The sequence below is a fragment of the Telmatherina bonti genome (genome assembly GCF_933228915.1).
Source record: "Telmatherina bonti genome assembly, chromosome: 5".
NCBI lineage: Eukaryota > Metazoa > Chordata > Actinopteri > Atheriniformes > Telmatherinidae > Telmatherina > Telmatherina bonti.
Genome location: NC_136623.1, coordinates 33790723 through 33806595, shown reverse-complemented (window position 1 = coordinate 33806595; position 15873 = coordinate 33790723). Strand labels below are relative to the sequence as shown.

General features: G+C 41.0%; 1 protein-coding gene across 3 annotated transcripts in view; it reads right to left on the bottom strand.

Annotated features, from left to right (window-relative positions):
* oxr1a (oxidation resistance 1a) overlaps window positions 1-15450 on the bottom strand; it is a 70693-nt gene extending 55243 nt beyond the window's left edge. For all 3 annotated transcript variants that reach the window (XR_013771314.1, XM_079240425.1, XM_079240426.1), the window contains exon 1: window positions 15182-15450. Coding sequence is in view for 2 of the 3 variants with exons in the window: in XM_079240425.1 (XP_079096551.1) it covers window positions 15182-15338 (157 nt within the window). In the remaining variant the exon portion in view is untranslated. The remainder of the gene's footprint in view (window positions 1-15181) is intronic.
* Between the last annotated feature and the right edge of the window lie 423 nt (window positions 15451-15873).

Sequence of the window (15873 nt, the reverse complement as noted above, 5' to 3'; positions counted from 1 at the left end):
GTACAAATGTCACACTGTTATTATGGTCGGTAAACGTGTGCAAATACAGACTATATGTTCATATGGATCAATATTTTACCATGGCGGTGCGCCACGATCATTCACATGTAGTGGAAACCCTGTAAATCCAAACAGACCTGCTCACATATGTACAGGACCTGGATTGTTTTTTAAAGATTATCACTACAGCAAAAGAATACAAGTGGGATGGCAGAACCAAGAGATTTTTGGCAAAGTGGAGGCCCCAGTGGGAAATGCATTACAAAACCGGTCTGTGGGTTAATTCCTGTCTGGAATTAAAAAAAAAAATCCTGTTATCTTTGCTAAACAGCAGAGTGGGAAATGTCTTAAAAGAGGTGAACGGAGGTCGCTAGTTATCCAATTTGTTGTTCAACAAAGTAAAAAAACAAAAACAAAACAGTTACCACTGCCAGCATGAGCGTCTTTACTGGTGGTGTTTCTCATAAAGAATGGTTTTAGTGGCTCGTTAATGGGATGAATTACAAGAACACCGGGTCAACTGTGTAAGGGAGGCTGTACTGAAAGAAGCCGCTGTGCAGTAGGGTGAAAAAGGAACACAAAGGCTGCCTCTCATCAGTCCGGGTTGTAAACAGTCACAAGCGTTCATGCCGCTCAGAGCAACATAGCAGAAGAGCTGGCGCTTCCAAGACACAACCTTGATGCTTGTATGACTGCAGGGGAAGAAGCTTTCCTCATGACAACTCACTAAATACAGCAAAACGTATGCTTACCGGACACTTAAGTAGTTATAACTTGCTAGCACTGGGATGGACTCCCTTTTACCCTAAGAACTGCTTTATTGTTTAGATTCAACAAGGTGAAAACATTACTGAGAGATTTTGCTCCATTTTGACATGAAGCATCACACAGTTGCTGCACATCATGATGAGAATCTCCCGTTCCACCACGTCCCAAAGCTGCTCTGCTGGACTGAGATCTGGTGACTGTGGAGGCTGTTGGAGGACAGTGAACTCATCGTCATTGTGGAGATGATGTGAGCTTTGTGACATGGTGCATCATCCTGCTGGAAGTTTCCATCAGAAGATGCTACACTGTGCTCAGAAAGGGATGGACATGGTCAGCAGCAATACTCAGGTATGTTGTGCTGGTTAAACCATGTCATGTTGATACCAATGGATCCAAAGTGTACCAAGGAAATATCCCTCACACCATTACATCACCAGCAGGCTGAACTGTTAAAGGCAGGAATGATCTATGATTTCATGTTGTTTCCAGCAGATTCTGATCTGAATGTTGAAGAAACAGAGACTCATCAGACCAGCAACGTTTCCATCCTCTACTGTCCAGATTTAGTGAGACTGTGTGAAAATTATAGTCTGCTTCTGCTTCAAAGCTGGAAATAATGAAGCCTTCACCACGCGTTCGCCCCCTGGCGGTTGGCAGACTACTATGCAGCAGAGCTCGCGTTTTGAATCTAAATATCGTTGAAGATCAGTTTGATTTAATTGTGGGCACTAAAATCATGATCATGATCAAAATCCGATTAATTGTGCAGCTCTAGTCCAAACAACTGCTGCTCACAAGATGTTTTATGTTTTTCATACCTTTCTTTTTAACCTTTGTAGATAAATGAGTGTAACAACCTCAGTAGCTCGGCAGTTTCTAAGATCCTGAGATCAGCCTGTCTGGTAACAACAACAGTATGACGTTCAAAGTCACCTAAATCTCATTTCTTCCTCAATCTGATGCTCAGTTTCAACTTCAGTAAGTCTTCATGACTAAATGCACCAAGTTCCCGCCATGTGAGTTTCTGATCCGATATTTATATAAAAGAGCAGCTAAACTGTATGAAACATAGCGGCTGGTGAGTGTAAATCAACTTTAAGTCTCCTCTTTCAGCTGTGTAATCGTGCATCTATGAGGGGTTTGTGACAAGATACCTGATGAACTCACAGCTGCAAAATACATTTCTTAGGAAATAAAAATATTTTATTAGAAAGCAGTGTTTCCTGTGTCGTAAGGTGAAAAATAAGTACAACTGTGAGGTCGACAACTCCACACACTCGCAAATAATCTGGCTTTAATTACATTAAACAGAAATGCCTACTGAAAGCCTTCTATTCACTGAAGCACAGTGAAGTACATGACTGTAAAGAGCTTATGAAGATGATAATGAGAAAGCAAAAAAAACATAAAAATTCTGCAAATCTTTCCGTGCAATCTGCTGTGTATGAATCACAGCAGCTAAATATATAGTTCCCTTCACTTTGTGCACAGCTATGAAAAACCGAAGCAGGCGACTCCACTGACAAACATTCCCTCATGGTCTGATAGAATACACAAACAGCCAATTTCACTCTGCTCCCTTGTTTCCCCTGCCTGCTGGCTATATACAGCCATCTCCAGATGTTATTTTTAGAACCCCTCCCTTGTAAACAGAAGGGGAAGCAAGAGCTCTGCACCACAGCCACGCTGAACAGGTGCTGCACGGCATTAACCAACAGAGACTTCCTCAAAACTTCAGATGGCGGAAAGAGCGAAATGGGTCGTGTAATTTGCGGTCACAGTTGATGGAGAAGATTTGATGCTTGTTGAGACATTAAAACTAAATGTGTTTGTGTCATTATTAATTTTAGTGTCATTTAAGCTCAAAGATGTGAATCTGATTAAGAGAAAGTAGCTTTAATCAGTTTAGATTGAAACTGATAGGGAGATAAATCAACATAATACTTGTTAGGACAGATAAAAGCACAAATCTAGCAGGAATCGGGTAATTCAGCTGCTGCAATCCCCTCTAAAGCGTCTTAGATACTCCACAAGAAGCGAGAACCTTTCTTGTTCTTGTGGCCCTGAGTAGAAAATGATGTCATTTTGTTCTTGATTGAAGACGGTTCTCGACACATCGGGCTGGCAGAAGGTTTTTCTTGTGGGGCTCTGAGTAGTGTCGTGTGATTGGTTGGACATTTCAGGTGGGCGTGGTTAACACGGAAAAGCAGGAAGTGGAAAGTTGCCGCCACTGAATTTTTGCTGTGGCAACAGCTGATTGAGGTGGGAAAAAAAAGTACGTACATTTTTACTACATCTGGCATTAAACACATACGGACCCAGCTGCATGCACAACCCACCCCTGCCTGTCAGCTGCATCTGGCTTCAGACCCCTGAGGCATTAACAATGCCCCCTCCCACACTGAAAACCCTGCGTTACACCTAGAACTGTGCAAAAAATAAATATTGCCATAAAAACCTGCTAATGGAAAAGCCTACATTTAAAAAAAAAAAAAAAAAAAGTCTTAAATATTGCTAAAAAAGTTTTTATGCTCTCATGAGGTGGTTTTACAGACATTTCGATAAAGGAATATATTGCAGAAGTGTGATGGAAACACTTTTTTCATGTTTACATGTCCCCAGACGTGACGTGGGGGTCATGACCGGTTAATTCACGGTAAAGATGGCGTGGTGTGGAATAAACAACAGCAAATTTCAGAGTTTTAGAAAAGAAAGTGAGGAAGAAAAGCTTTGAAAATCCGAAGCAAATTCTCCGCAGCAAGTAGAAAACCCTAAAATAATGCTACGTGCAAACTTTGCATTAACTGCAATTACGAAACGTGATGCTAATGTGCTAAACATTGTTCAATGGAAACACCCGCAAATAACAAGTGTTGTTTGTTGAAACTTAGAAAATATCGTTTTTATTTTGCAAAATATGTAATAGAAACGCAGAGGGAGCGTTTGTTGTTCATTACCAGCTGCCATGTTGTGTTTATGTGTTTCTGGAAACCAGCGGGAGTGCGCTGACATTACTATAAGGTATGGAAGCCCAAAAGGTGATGGCGGGGCAAAAAAAAAATAAAAAAATAAAAAAATCCTGATTTTCATCAAAATAAATCTTCATAAACAGCAAATTCGAATTAATCGATGTAATTGATTAATCGCCCAGCCCTACTTGAGAGCAAGAAAAAGTTCTTGCTTCTTGTGAAGGACGGAACAAGCTTAACAGGAAAAGGGATCCTGGCTTTACAGACAGAACAGGGTGGTAAATGCACTAATTATTAAACACTCAACAACCTTCTTGCACAGTTTATGATCAGCTGTAAAATACCCAGACCATTTTTAAAAAAAATTATTAGCTTGCTAGCTAGTTAAAAAAAAAATCCGGATAATGCTAAGCAATACACACTTCTTTTATCTTTTCTGGTGTGAGAGCAGAAATCTGTTGTGCCATGGGATGCTGGAAGTTGTGACAAACTGACAGTAAAGAGGTGGACAGAAACGATGCAAAGATTCTGCAGACTGTGCAGCTGCTGTTTGACCACAACCATGCAGTTAATGTAACAGTTGTTTAATATTAATATCCTAAAAAGCCTGAGAAGCAGAGCCTGACATGAAGCCAACAGTCAGGCCAGTTAATCATCCAGTGACAAACACTGATAGGAAACTCTGTCTTTATAACAACAGCAGCACATTTCATGGGTTTCTTTCAAACCAACAACAGGAACAGGAAGTTGCACATAAGGGCTCACAAGCCAGAAGCGGCGCGTTGTTCAAAGACTTAAAATTGTTTGACTGAGAGAGTTAAGAGACAGTATTTACTGATATGTGTGAGAAGTGAGTTAAGGGTGTGAAGATCTGCATGGTCTCACTTCATGTCTTACTCCAGTAGAAACCCAGCCTGACATGTGCAGTCATACTGACCCCTTAATGACTTCAATACATGCTAATCAATTTCTTACCCTTATTATTTCTCCTGCTGTCTTCTGATAGAGTAAGAGGCTGGCTGAGCATAGCATACACATCTAATTCAATACAGCTAGGCCGCTTCTCTAGTCTATATACAGCCGGTCCTTGGTTTATGGACAAGTTAGGTTCCTACCACTGCTACGCCACCCCATAATCCACATAAGTTGGACTTTTATCCATAAATACGCCATATAGTCACTAATCTAAAGACACATATTTTACATCATATTAGTAGAAAAACAGTACAGGCAATTAAAATATGCACTGAGGCGTCATCTCAGCCTCTGTGTCACGCGTCGTAAGAGCTCATGTGGACCCTCGTAACTTCGAAACTTGCTCTATTTTTTTAAAAATGTACATTTATTTAATGAGCATCGAAAGTCGAAACAATGTAAATTAAGAACCGCATAGCCGGAGGACCGCCTGTACTTAAATATTGTCATTCTGTAGAAATAAAACTGCAGTGGATGCTCCAACAGTGCTGGATGGAACAACCAAAATTATATTTCACAATATTTTTCTAAATCAGACAAGTTTCATGGTATTTGAGGTTTTCGTTTCTTCTCATGCAGATTTGCCAAGTGTAGACAACTTCATTATCATGGAAATTGGAGAAACAGAAAAAAAAGAGGATGATGTTCAGTATCACAGCTCCAAGTGTGAATTTAGCTGTATGGACGGTGATAATGTTGGTTACCATTATTCACTGCTGCTTTTTTGGTTGTCGTCAGAACAGATGTCTTTAAGGAACATCCAACTCGAGTTTCCTTCAGCTTCTTCAGTTTTACCTGAACATGTAACGCGTACTAATCTCCTTTTCAAATAGTTAGCACTCCAAAGTATTTCTGTCTGTTGCTGCCGTGGGAACAACTTTAACTTGACAGCATTTGCAGTAAATAATACTTTTGACCCCCAACTTGTCTGAACTTCTGAAGTGGGATGAGCGAATAGAATATCGGGATCTTTTGCTTCACAATTTTAAAATCAATGTTTTTTGTTAAAAAAATTGTTTTTTTTTTTGGTTTTTTTTTTTTTTTTTTCAAATAAATAAAAATAATCCATTATAAACTTTTTGAGATTTTTATTGTTTTTATTGATCTTTTTACTTGTCTTCTTGGGCATTATAGTGGTCTGGCTACTGTGTTGTTTTTCCTAATTTAAATCAAGAAAAATGATCAGCAAAACAAGCTTTGTACATTGTTTTAAAATTGGTTTTTAAGTCTACAAAATTCTGCAATATTGAGGAATCATGAGAATTTATATCAAATCAGCACCCAAACAAAAAAATCGGAATTGAATCGAATAGCGACAAAAACATATCGTCACAGACCTAATTATTATCCTGCTCCTAAAGTACCTGATTCAAATAAGATCTGTTCCACCTCGTGCTATCAACTTCTGACCCATGAATCTGAACTATGTGCTTTGAAACAAAAATACCTAAAACCTGCAGGACAGTGGCCACTGAGAACCAGAGCACAACATCCCACTAAGTGTCACCAGATATGTCTCGTTATGTTCAACTAAAACCTCTGCTTCAGCTTCACTTCGCCGTCCATTTTCAGCACTCAACATCTAAATTAGCACAGCTGCTCTGCTGCATGTGTGTTTAGCTGTGTAGCAGTGAAAACTGGCCCCCCTTACACACTTTCCAGCTGAAAATCCTACATTTGGTCATCAGTACAACTGAAAAAAAAAGAAGCGCCAATACAAGTTAATGAGAAAGGGGCTACATTACTGTGCAACACTGTTCTGCAGCGATCTGCTGCGACGCTATGATGAACGTACAGTGCATGAGCTTAGTGGAGCCGTCAACTTAAACACAGAGAAACCCAGTGCGACAGGAAACAACACTTTGCCAACACTATCAGTCCCACTCAGCTCTATATTACCCTGCCAGCCCCCACGGAGCCGCCGATACACCACTCAGCTGTTCTAAGAAACTTTGCTGAACTGCAGTTTTGTGTGTGCGTGTGTGTGTGTGTGTGTGTGTGTGTGTGCATGTCCATGTCAGAGCAGGAGGCTCTGGATCTGCCCTGTCCTCTCATTAACACTCTCCCTGTGTCGGCTAATCACACCCCCGTTGTGTTGCTGCTGCAATAATGTGGCTTAAACTCCTTACATGTCGAGTTCATTCTCCTTCCACAGTCGCAACGTTAGAACACAGACACTGATCTGCAATGAGGTGTGTCAATACTAACACACACAGACACGTAGTTCAATTAATATTCCCACAACGTGTATGCCACTGTTTCCATGGTGACAAACTCGGGGCAAACTGGAAGGGAAAAGGTGTTAAAGGGAAAAATAAGGGGAACATTTGAGTGGGGAACCTGTCTGTGTTATGCAGTGGCAGATTCAGAGGTGGGAAAGTTGGACTGAAGGAATATTTCAGACATATTTACCGTCGGCATGTTCACTATTAAAGCTAACTATCAAGACTTTCAGGCTGATTACGAGCCCATTTGCATGTAATAATAACTTGAGATGCTTCAGCTATGCATGAACGGATTAACGGGCCAAGTATTTACGCATTGCTCCCTACCATGTGCAGAAAAACAGAGGAAATGCAATCAGCTGATTAACTGATCGGCTGATGGGCAAAAATAATGATTCTGTGCAAAAAGATGGTGAATTATTGTCATCTCTGGAAGCTAATTGACAGAAGACGTCATAATCTGGCTCCAACTTTACAAATAGCTTCAAACCCTGGAAAATTTCTCAAATTAGTCAAGTCATACGGAAAGACTGTCAGGCTGCGTTTTAGATCCTCTTTGTCACTGAAACTTGAGGATTTTTGTGGCAATTTGTTTCAGTTCTTGTAGAATTTGTTGCAAGTATTGTTTCATTAGCTCACTTTTCAGATGCCTTTTCTGTTTTCTGATTTGTGTTTTGTTCTAGTCCTCTGGGATGGTCTTTATTCCTTGTGTTTCAGAGATCTCATGTTCTGCTTTGGTTTTATAAATCTTCCTTCTCGTTTATAAGCGTACACACCAGAGTTTTTAGTTACAGACTGCCAAACCTGCTCCATGTTTAATGATCTCCCCCAGTATTTATGCTCCTGGTTTTCATCTGTTCACTGGCAGATCCTTGTCATCATCCTGTTTGGAGTTACAGTTCAGTCTGAACTTCACAGTGACAGCCAGTCTGTCATCTGTTTCACTCCCGAGTTTGTTTTCTGGTTAGTTGTGACGAAAGTCAACAGCTGCTGGCTGTTTCAGCTTATACCTTCTGGTTAATCATTGAAGTTGAACTTTACTCGTTACAGAGGCAGACGTCTCATTCAGCACTTGTTGAAGTATCTTTTCCTCTTTACAAACCAGCTCCTACAGAAAACTTTGCAGTTGATTCTGGGTAACAAACCAGCTGGTGTGTCTGATTATTAATAACTACACAGTTTTTACAGTCTGGTATTAAATATCTGATTTGATTCTGATACTTAGGGATGAAACTGCTGTTCAGTTGCACATCAGGCATTTTGTTATACTGGATTAAACATTTATCTGGGACTATTAAGTTTATCCATCCTGAACCAGTTTGTATTATTTAATTCTGCAGTTACATGTTGGATGTGGACATCATTCACTGCAAACCCCTGGAAGAACAGGAAGATTTTTATCCAGTTAAAGGATTTATATTTGATATGGTGCAAGAAGTGTTAAGTGTGTGGCGACAGTTTATTGTGGCAACCTTAATGCCTCTTTTCCACATGCTGTTTGGTACAATACACAGACTGTGCACCTAGTGTTCAATATAAGGAACTTATTTTCTCTCTCATGGATTCAAACTTCACTGCAGCAAAAGAGAAAAATGTATTAAAACAGTTTTCCTGTCCAGCTATAAGGAATATTTGCATGGAATTACAGTGGCTGCATGCTACCGATACAAAAAGAGAAGCGAGTTTAAGATGTCATGTGAACTCTTTTTTTATTAAATGTGTTGCTTTAAAGTTTGAATGAACTACCAAGCACGCATTACTAACAATTTAATATTTCAACTGCAATGTTTTTACTTGAATCCATTAAAAACAGACATTATTTTTGTGAAGCTAGCAGTTTGTTAGCCTGTTTTCTTCCTGGCACACACTCCGCTGTCGCTCCAAAATTCACAGCAAAACACAAAAGTTTCCAAAATACAGCAAAAGTGTTCTGCTGGGTCAGATATTTCCAACAGACTTATTCAACACAGCTCAAGAATTTGCTTTAAAATAAATCACTGAATGGAAAAATATGACAAGTCAGAAATGCGTGCCTTTGATAATGGCCTGCCACCTAATAAAGGCTTGGTACCTGAAGTGCTTCAAGCAAATAAAGACTTTATGCTTTATTTGAAGAGATCAAATGTTTGCTTAAGTTACACACAGACTTGAATTTCAATACTGATCCAGCTTCAACAGCTCAAACTGGAGGATCCAACTTGACAACAGGGCACTCGTCCTCCTCCTCCTCTTTCTCCTTCCTGCTGTCAGAAGCATTAAACCTCTAGGATCACAAATCACACCGATTCCTCCAACCTTTGGCTTGGAGTTACTGCAGACGGAGAAATTTCTCTTTTTGAGTGATATAAGATGATTGTGTGACTCTGGATCAGTACTAATGAACCTTGTGCACAATTCTGGGATGTATCTTTAGAGTTAAAAGTAATGCTAACTTGAACCTAGGAATGGGCGATATGACCAAAATCTCATATCCCGATAAGCTTTTTTATATCCCTATAACGATATACATGACTACATTAAACTGTTTGTGTAATTATGTGTCAGTCATCAGTTATGTGTCAGATGTACTTGGCAACAGCAGCAGTGATCTCCTTCCATCAGGGGAACTATGGTCGTATGATGTTTCACGGGTAAAGTCCTGTTGCAGCGTTTGCGTCTGAAGTTTATTATGAGCTTTCGCCTCCACTTGACGCTGTTTTTGCTCGTTGACTCTATTCTTTATTCTGGATTCTTTATCCTGATTCTTGCGTAGGTGATAAAATGAGTTAGTTGTGTCAGAGTCCGTTGTTGGGACTGTGAGCTAGTCTGTTGTCGGTTCCACTCAGTCTTTTTATATCCAAACCACATCCATGCGACAGATACTTCAAGCTCATTGGTTTGGTTTGGCTGGTCATCTTTTAATTAATTATCCTGCTCTGAAAAGCATCTGCTACCGTCTTCCTCCATGTTTCTTTATAAATGACAGCATGCATGCCGTAAAGCGCATCTTGACGTAAAATACTGAAGTAAAGCACCTTATGTAAACGATAGAGCCTCATATGAAGCGACAGACATTTTCTATCGTCCAAACGATACATATCGTCATAACTCCTAGCCCTACTTGAACCTGTGTTATCATCTTCACTAATGCTCATTCAAGGTTGTTTAATCAGCCACAGATTGACAAAATAATAATTGGTTTGAATAAACTAATACCTTATGATAGAAAAGGCACACTGTTTAAAAGAAAGGGCCACAAACACACAAAACTGCCCCATCTTCAGGTTTCTGTTACCCTCCGGGACCCTGTCACTGGTCAGCAGCAACACTAGCCTCTAAGGTTACAGCACAAATCGATGGCAAGAGGAGTGTTGACCTCAGCTGTAAGAAACACAAACTGTGCATTATCAGATCCTATTGACTCCAAAGTAAACAGTACTGATCCTGAGTCAAGATTTGGACAAACTTCTGGGGCAACAAAGGCTCAGACACCTTGGTGATTTTTGTTTTTCCCCCCCTAAAGAAAATGAAACATGGCCAAGATGACTCAGGTCATGACCCCTCCCCTTGTTCCTTATTTCATTGACTAAGAGAATTTAACCGGACCCCACCCATAGAGTCGTTCACCCGCAGCGTTCCCTGTTTCTGCTAAGCAAAGATCAGTTCTAATATAGTAGAACTGTATTTCAGCTACTGTGTTTGATTAAATAAATAAATATGTAAAAAACAAAGCAGTTCACACATCTTTAAACCAGAATGATTCTCCAAAAGCTGAATGGAAATATCATACAATGGTATTTATCTGGAAGCTAAGCGGCTCCTGACATCAGGCTACCTTAGAGCTGCCTAGCACCCCCACGTGGTCCGGTTCTCAAATGTAGCACTGTATAGCAGATGTAAAGCCAAGTGAGAAACTCTCATGCTCTGCAAGCCGTCACAGAGCTGCCATCTCCACAGGTACAGCGTTAGCCTGGGAGCTGGTAGAGTAGAGTCTTGGCAGAGCTGCAAGGTGACCCAAAGCTCTCTTACTGCTGAGGCTACCAGCTCCATGAGCACGAGGCTTGACAGGCCTGCAAACAGGCTTAACTCTAACCAAGCTGCCTCGGTGAACCTGGCCAAGTCCAACAGTCTTGGCCTCGTTCCTGTTATGTTAGTTGATATGTTAGGTTTGGACCAAACATAAACAAAACAAACAAAACATTCTGAAAACAGTTTGTATTGCTGTGCTGCTATCTGATGTGCTACAGTGACCTAACAACAAACAAACGCGCTGTCTGGCTCGAGCAAAAAACTCCCAGCAGAAATCTTTTCAGCTATTACGGTTTCATCAAACCACAGCTAACTTTTCATTTCTTCCTTTATAGCACATCTTGTCATGTCTTAGGGGAGGGAAAATTTTCTAGACAGTCATTTTCCCCAGCAGCGGGTATTTAAAACTGCCAGCTGGTCATTAAAAAAAAGACACAAAGAGTGATTTGTCAGAACTTCTCCAAATTATTGTAGACCTCAGTGCAACTGGAAAGCAAGCATATCTGGCCAAGCAAGGAATCAGTAAATATTTCCTCTGAAAAAGCTGATTTAGTAAAAGCTGATGGAACCAAAACATGATGCAGCTATAAGTAACTTTCCACCAATAACGCCTGACAACATTATTCTGTTACTCATAGCAACTTGTGTTAAAAAACTAGGATTTGTGTCATTATCATGGCAAAAAATGTTTAAATAAAACTAATTTTAGAAAAGCTCAACTATCTTGTGACAGTAAGGCAAAGCTTGGACCTAAAAAAAATCTATGGTTTGTTAATCCTGTGAAGCAAATGATTTATATGAAGGAAGGCGAGCCAACTTCTTGACTTGAGCAGCCTCTTTTCATACGCCCAGAGGAAACGCAGCGCAATCAGCTGACGAGGATCACAGAGAGCATTTCCAGGATTTCTGAGCAATCTGATTGCTGGCAGCCCACATAATCACACCAGGTTAGCTCTACTCTTATCTCTGAGGAGGTGAAACTAGTGTGTTGGAGTGCTGTGCGACAACCAATGCAAAGAAAAATGACAGCAGCATCTGTCAGCCTGATCAAACTACAGCTGCTCATGAGCTTTACCTTCGCTCACAAACTGTATAAAGTTATACAAGTTGTGTTTAAACTTGCAGTTTACCACTCAAACTTTTAAAAAGACCCTCTTTGGAAACCTCTGACTGACAGACTGACATCACTTGTGGGTTTTTCTGCTGTGTATAGTTTTTAAGTCTTGAAAGGAGGACAAATTACTACCTGTATGTTTTCTGAGGCCGGGTGCTCTTCTCAGCCGAAGTGACGAGGATGCTAAAGAAGCCGTTGAGTCACTTGGAAAAGGGTCCCAATTACCTTCCCTTCAACGTCAGCTGCTCTCAGCATTTGTGCTCGTCATCTGGCCTCATTCAAACATCGGCTGTCGAAACATCTCAGGAGAGGCAAAAGATATGTTTTTCAACCGTTCAAGCCTTTTGCAGCACTTCAGCCAGAAATTGTTGCCGCAGCATCTTCATCTTTCATTAAGCTTTGATTTAATTTCTAAACAGCCCTTTTCTTTAGTTGTTTTCATTGGAGATGCATCACCTCCATCCAATGAGAAATGCTGTGTAAGCCTAATACGAAAGCATCCCTTAAAAATTAAGGAGTGGTCATTGCATCCTACCTTGCAATCAGTTCTCTAAGCAGATAACAGGTGTTCTGGTAATTCCACAGATCCCACTGGGACTCCTGACACACACGTTCCCCTGATGCAGCCATAAATGATACCTGGAGTGTCTCATGACATGCAGAGCAAGTGACATGCTAATACAAACTGCTCAAGGACTTTTTGGTAATGAATGTGATTAAAATGGCCATTACTGCGGTGAGAGCATAAGCTGATAGCACTTTCTGGATCATCCTGATAATTGCGGCGGAGTCTGTGTCAACCTTTGGGGTGAATGTGAGAAGTGACGAATCAGTGAACAAGCCTCAGAGCTTGACAGAACTGGCAGAGATTAGCTCAATGTCAAGAAGGACGAACTTGTTCTAACATCGTGATGCTGCTTAAACATCATCTGTGCATCAATAGTTTGCATTAGTAGCAATCTGTTTGTGTTATTTTGACCTCTTCAGAAATATATAAGTGTATTACTACAGCTAACTAAAAGTTCCTTTCAGAAAAATGCCACAAAATAGGACGATAGATTAGAAGGGTTGCGACCAAAGTTGCAAAACCAGGAAAAACAAAACATCTTTCACTGGATTACACACTCAGAGGGTGAAATGGATCAATTACCTCCCATGAGACCAGAGCGTCAACCTCTCTGAACTTTAAGATTTAAGAGATCTGTCATCCATTTCTATCCAGTGTTTACAATGAAGCGCAGACCCAATCAAAGCTTCAAATTAAACAGTGCAAATGGTCCACTTTGCTGCCAGACGTCTACAACTGAATTAAAGAAGGCAATATGTAAAGTAAACATACTGTTGTACAGGTTTATGTCTCGTGGTGGCTTCCAGCAAGAGTCACATGCTGCAGATTACAGGGTGGACTGGTGGGCCTGATCTGCAACAGCACGCTGTGGAAAATGCCTGTAGGTGCTAAAATTCTTCCCATTTACATACTTTTAAAAAAATATATAAATTACAGAAACATCTGTTTATTCTGCATGAGAGGAATAATAACAGCTGCATGTAAAAGCAAATCTGCACCTACACTTGCCTCACTTTTTCTTTTTGTAGCCCTGACGTACAAACGGTTTCCCAGGTCCACTGATCCGCTGTGTTCGATATGCATTCCTGATAAATCTGTTCAATGCCGTCTAACTGTGAAATGGCAACAGGATTAAAGGCTCCCTTTCAGATCTCTTATGCCACTTCAACTCACTTTTAATATGTGGATTTTAAACACTGGGATTCTGAAACTGGAAACTACCAGTAAAAAGAAAAGTGCTTTTCATTTAGAATCAAATACTGCAGTTTGAGCTCCTACCTCTGTCCCCGGCAGAGTCTATAACATCTTCCCACTTCCACTACCTGCCTCCACTTCTTGTTAGTCTTATTCTTTCCCCTCTGAGAAGGGCTGTAGCTTACAGTCCCAAACCACCCATAAGGTCCACTCTGCTGCTGCAAAGAAAGCAAGAAGCACTGGGACTGCTAATGAACCCGACTGCCATCAGTGGCGTTTCAAGAGCAGCAGAGCATGCATCTGATTAATCTCTGTCCTAATTAGATAGAACAATTAACCTGCCCGCCATCGAGCCCTGAAGCCCGATGTCTCTGCATGAGCTGAAAGCCCTCTGCACTTCAAACCAGAGTAGGATGAGAGCGTGCCCTCTCGCTGCAACTTTCAGAGTTTTCACAGCAACCAATTAATGGAGACAAATAATGCACAATATTCTGTGTGATATTTTGGTGAATTACGTGGCCGAGAGCTCAGAGCCGCTTCTGCCTCGCATTTCAATGGCAGTACACGTCCATGCTTTTTGATTCAAAGTCAAGGCAGGCAGTGATGAGTTTCATCATAAATTAAGTGTGAGAAGCAAAGCAGAAAGAGGGAGGAGGAGGAATTCGATCTTCATTAGCATGGAGATGCTCCCAGATGTAAGAAGCCTTGAGGACATGCTTGCTCTCTCAGTGGCTGGCTGGTTCAAGCGTGAACTGTCTGCTGATGTGAAATGTTTGGGATGCCTTGGTTGTGACATGCGGCCGTGCATCCTCAGAACAAACCAGACAGGCAGGCGGGGGGTCGACACAAACCAAACCGATTCCCTCTGAATCTGTATCAGTGAAGCAATAGGAAACCGTGCAAGAAAGCAAGCACATGGGCTTTCAGTGCAATAATTACACAGTCCAGGAAGGCTGCTTCAAGATGCGTCCAACTATTGCATAATGCAAGAAAGTGACACGAGTCTTGGTTCTTATGTGCACTTTAATGTATTCTATCAGCTAGTGGGAATAATGAGCATAGGGTTGACTGACACGTGTAATTTTTTTAGTCAAATTACACGTGTGCAAACCATGAAATAACTTTGCCGAAATACGTTTTGACCCTTAAAGTGTGTCCGCAAACCAGAATTATATTCGACACGGAAAGGAAAAGGCTACAAGAGCGAAAAAGCTTTAAACTTTAACAATTTTAAATGGAGTTTGGCACGCAGCGTCGGAGCGCGAGCTTGACGTTAGTTTCTTCTTCAGGGGGAAAAATAAAAGTATGTCGCGCATTTTCTGAACTTTAAACCAGCATGGCTGAATACAGAGAGACCAACCTGTGTTGTGGTGGGTCATGTGTGGTTTGTGGCTCGTCCCAGCGTGGTGCTCCTGAACCCGGGCGGTGTCGTGTTCAGCTCCGGGCCACAGTTTCTGAGAGATTGCGTCCATGACGACTCTCGCGCTGCTGCCCGTGACAGAAAGAATGAAGTCCATGCTGGAGCTGCACAGTTTAGCGGGGTTTGCCAACAATAAAGCGTCCTTAAATCACCTAACATCCCCAGAAACAGCCGCTATGGGAAGAAATCTGTGGCGTAAACCTGAGAGGTTAAAGACCTTCAGGCACATTCCTAAACAGGAACTATTTCAACTCGTCAACAACCGTCAACTTTATTTTCCTCCCTCCCCTGGTGGAGAGTCCGCCTGCCCCTGCAGCAGCCTACTGACCTAATGACCAATATTTACTGCACATAATCCACATTTAAACGAATAACACTCACTATCCCGTTTATTAAGATTTAATAACTCACATCCCGATACCCGAGCTGCAGCTAACTATAAATACCATTCATATAAACGCAGTGCTTTAAGTGGAACAAAATAAGTGCTGGTACTCCCTTCATGACTTGCTGTCAGTTTGTCATGCAAATATGGGACAAAAACATGGCTGATACTTATATTTAGATTTATAAATTGATCTGTAGATTAATAGTTTTATAGCACAGAAATGACAAAAGACAAACACAGCAAA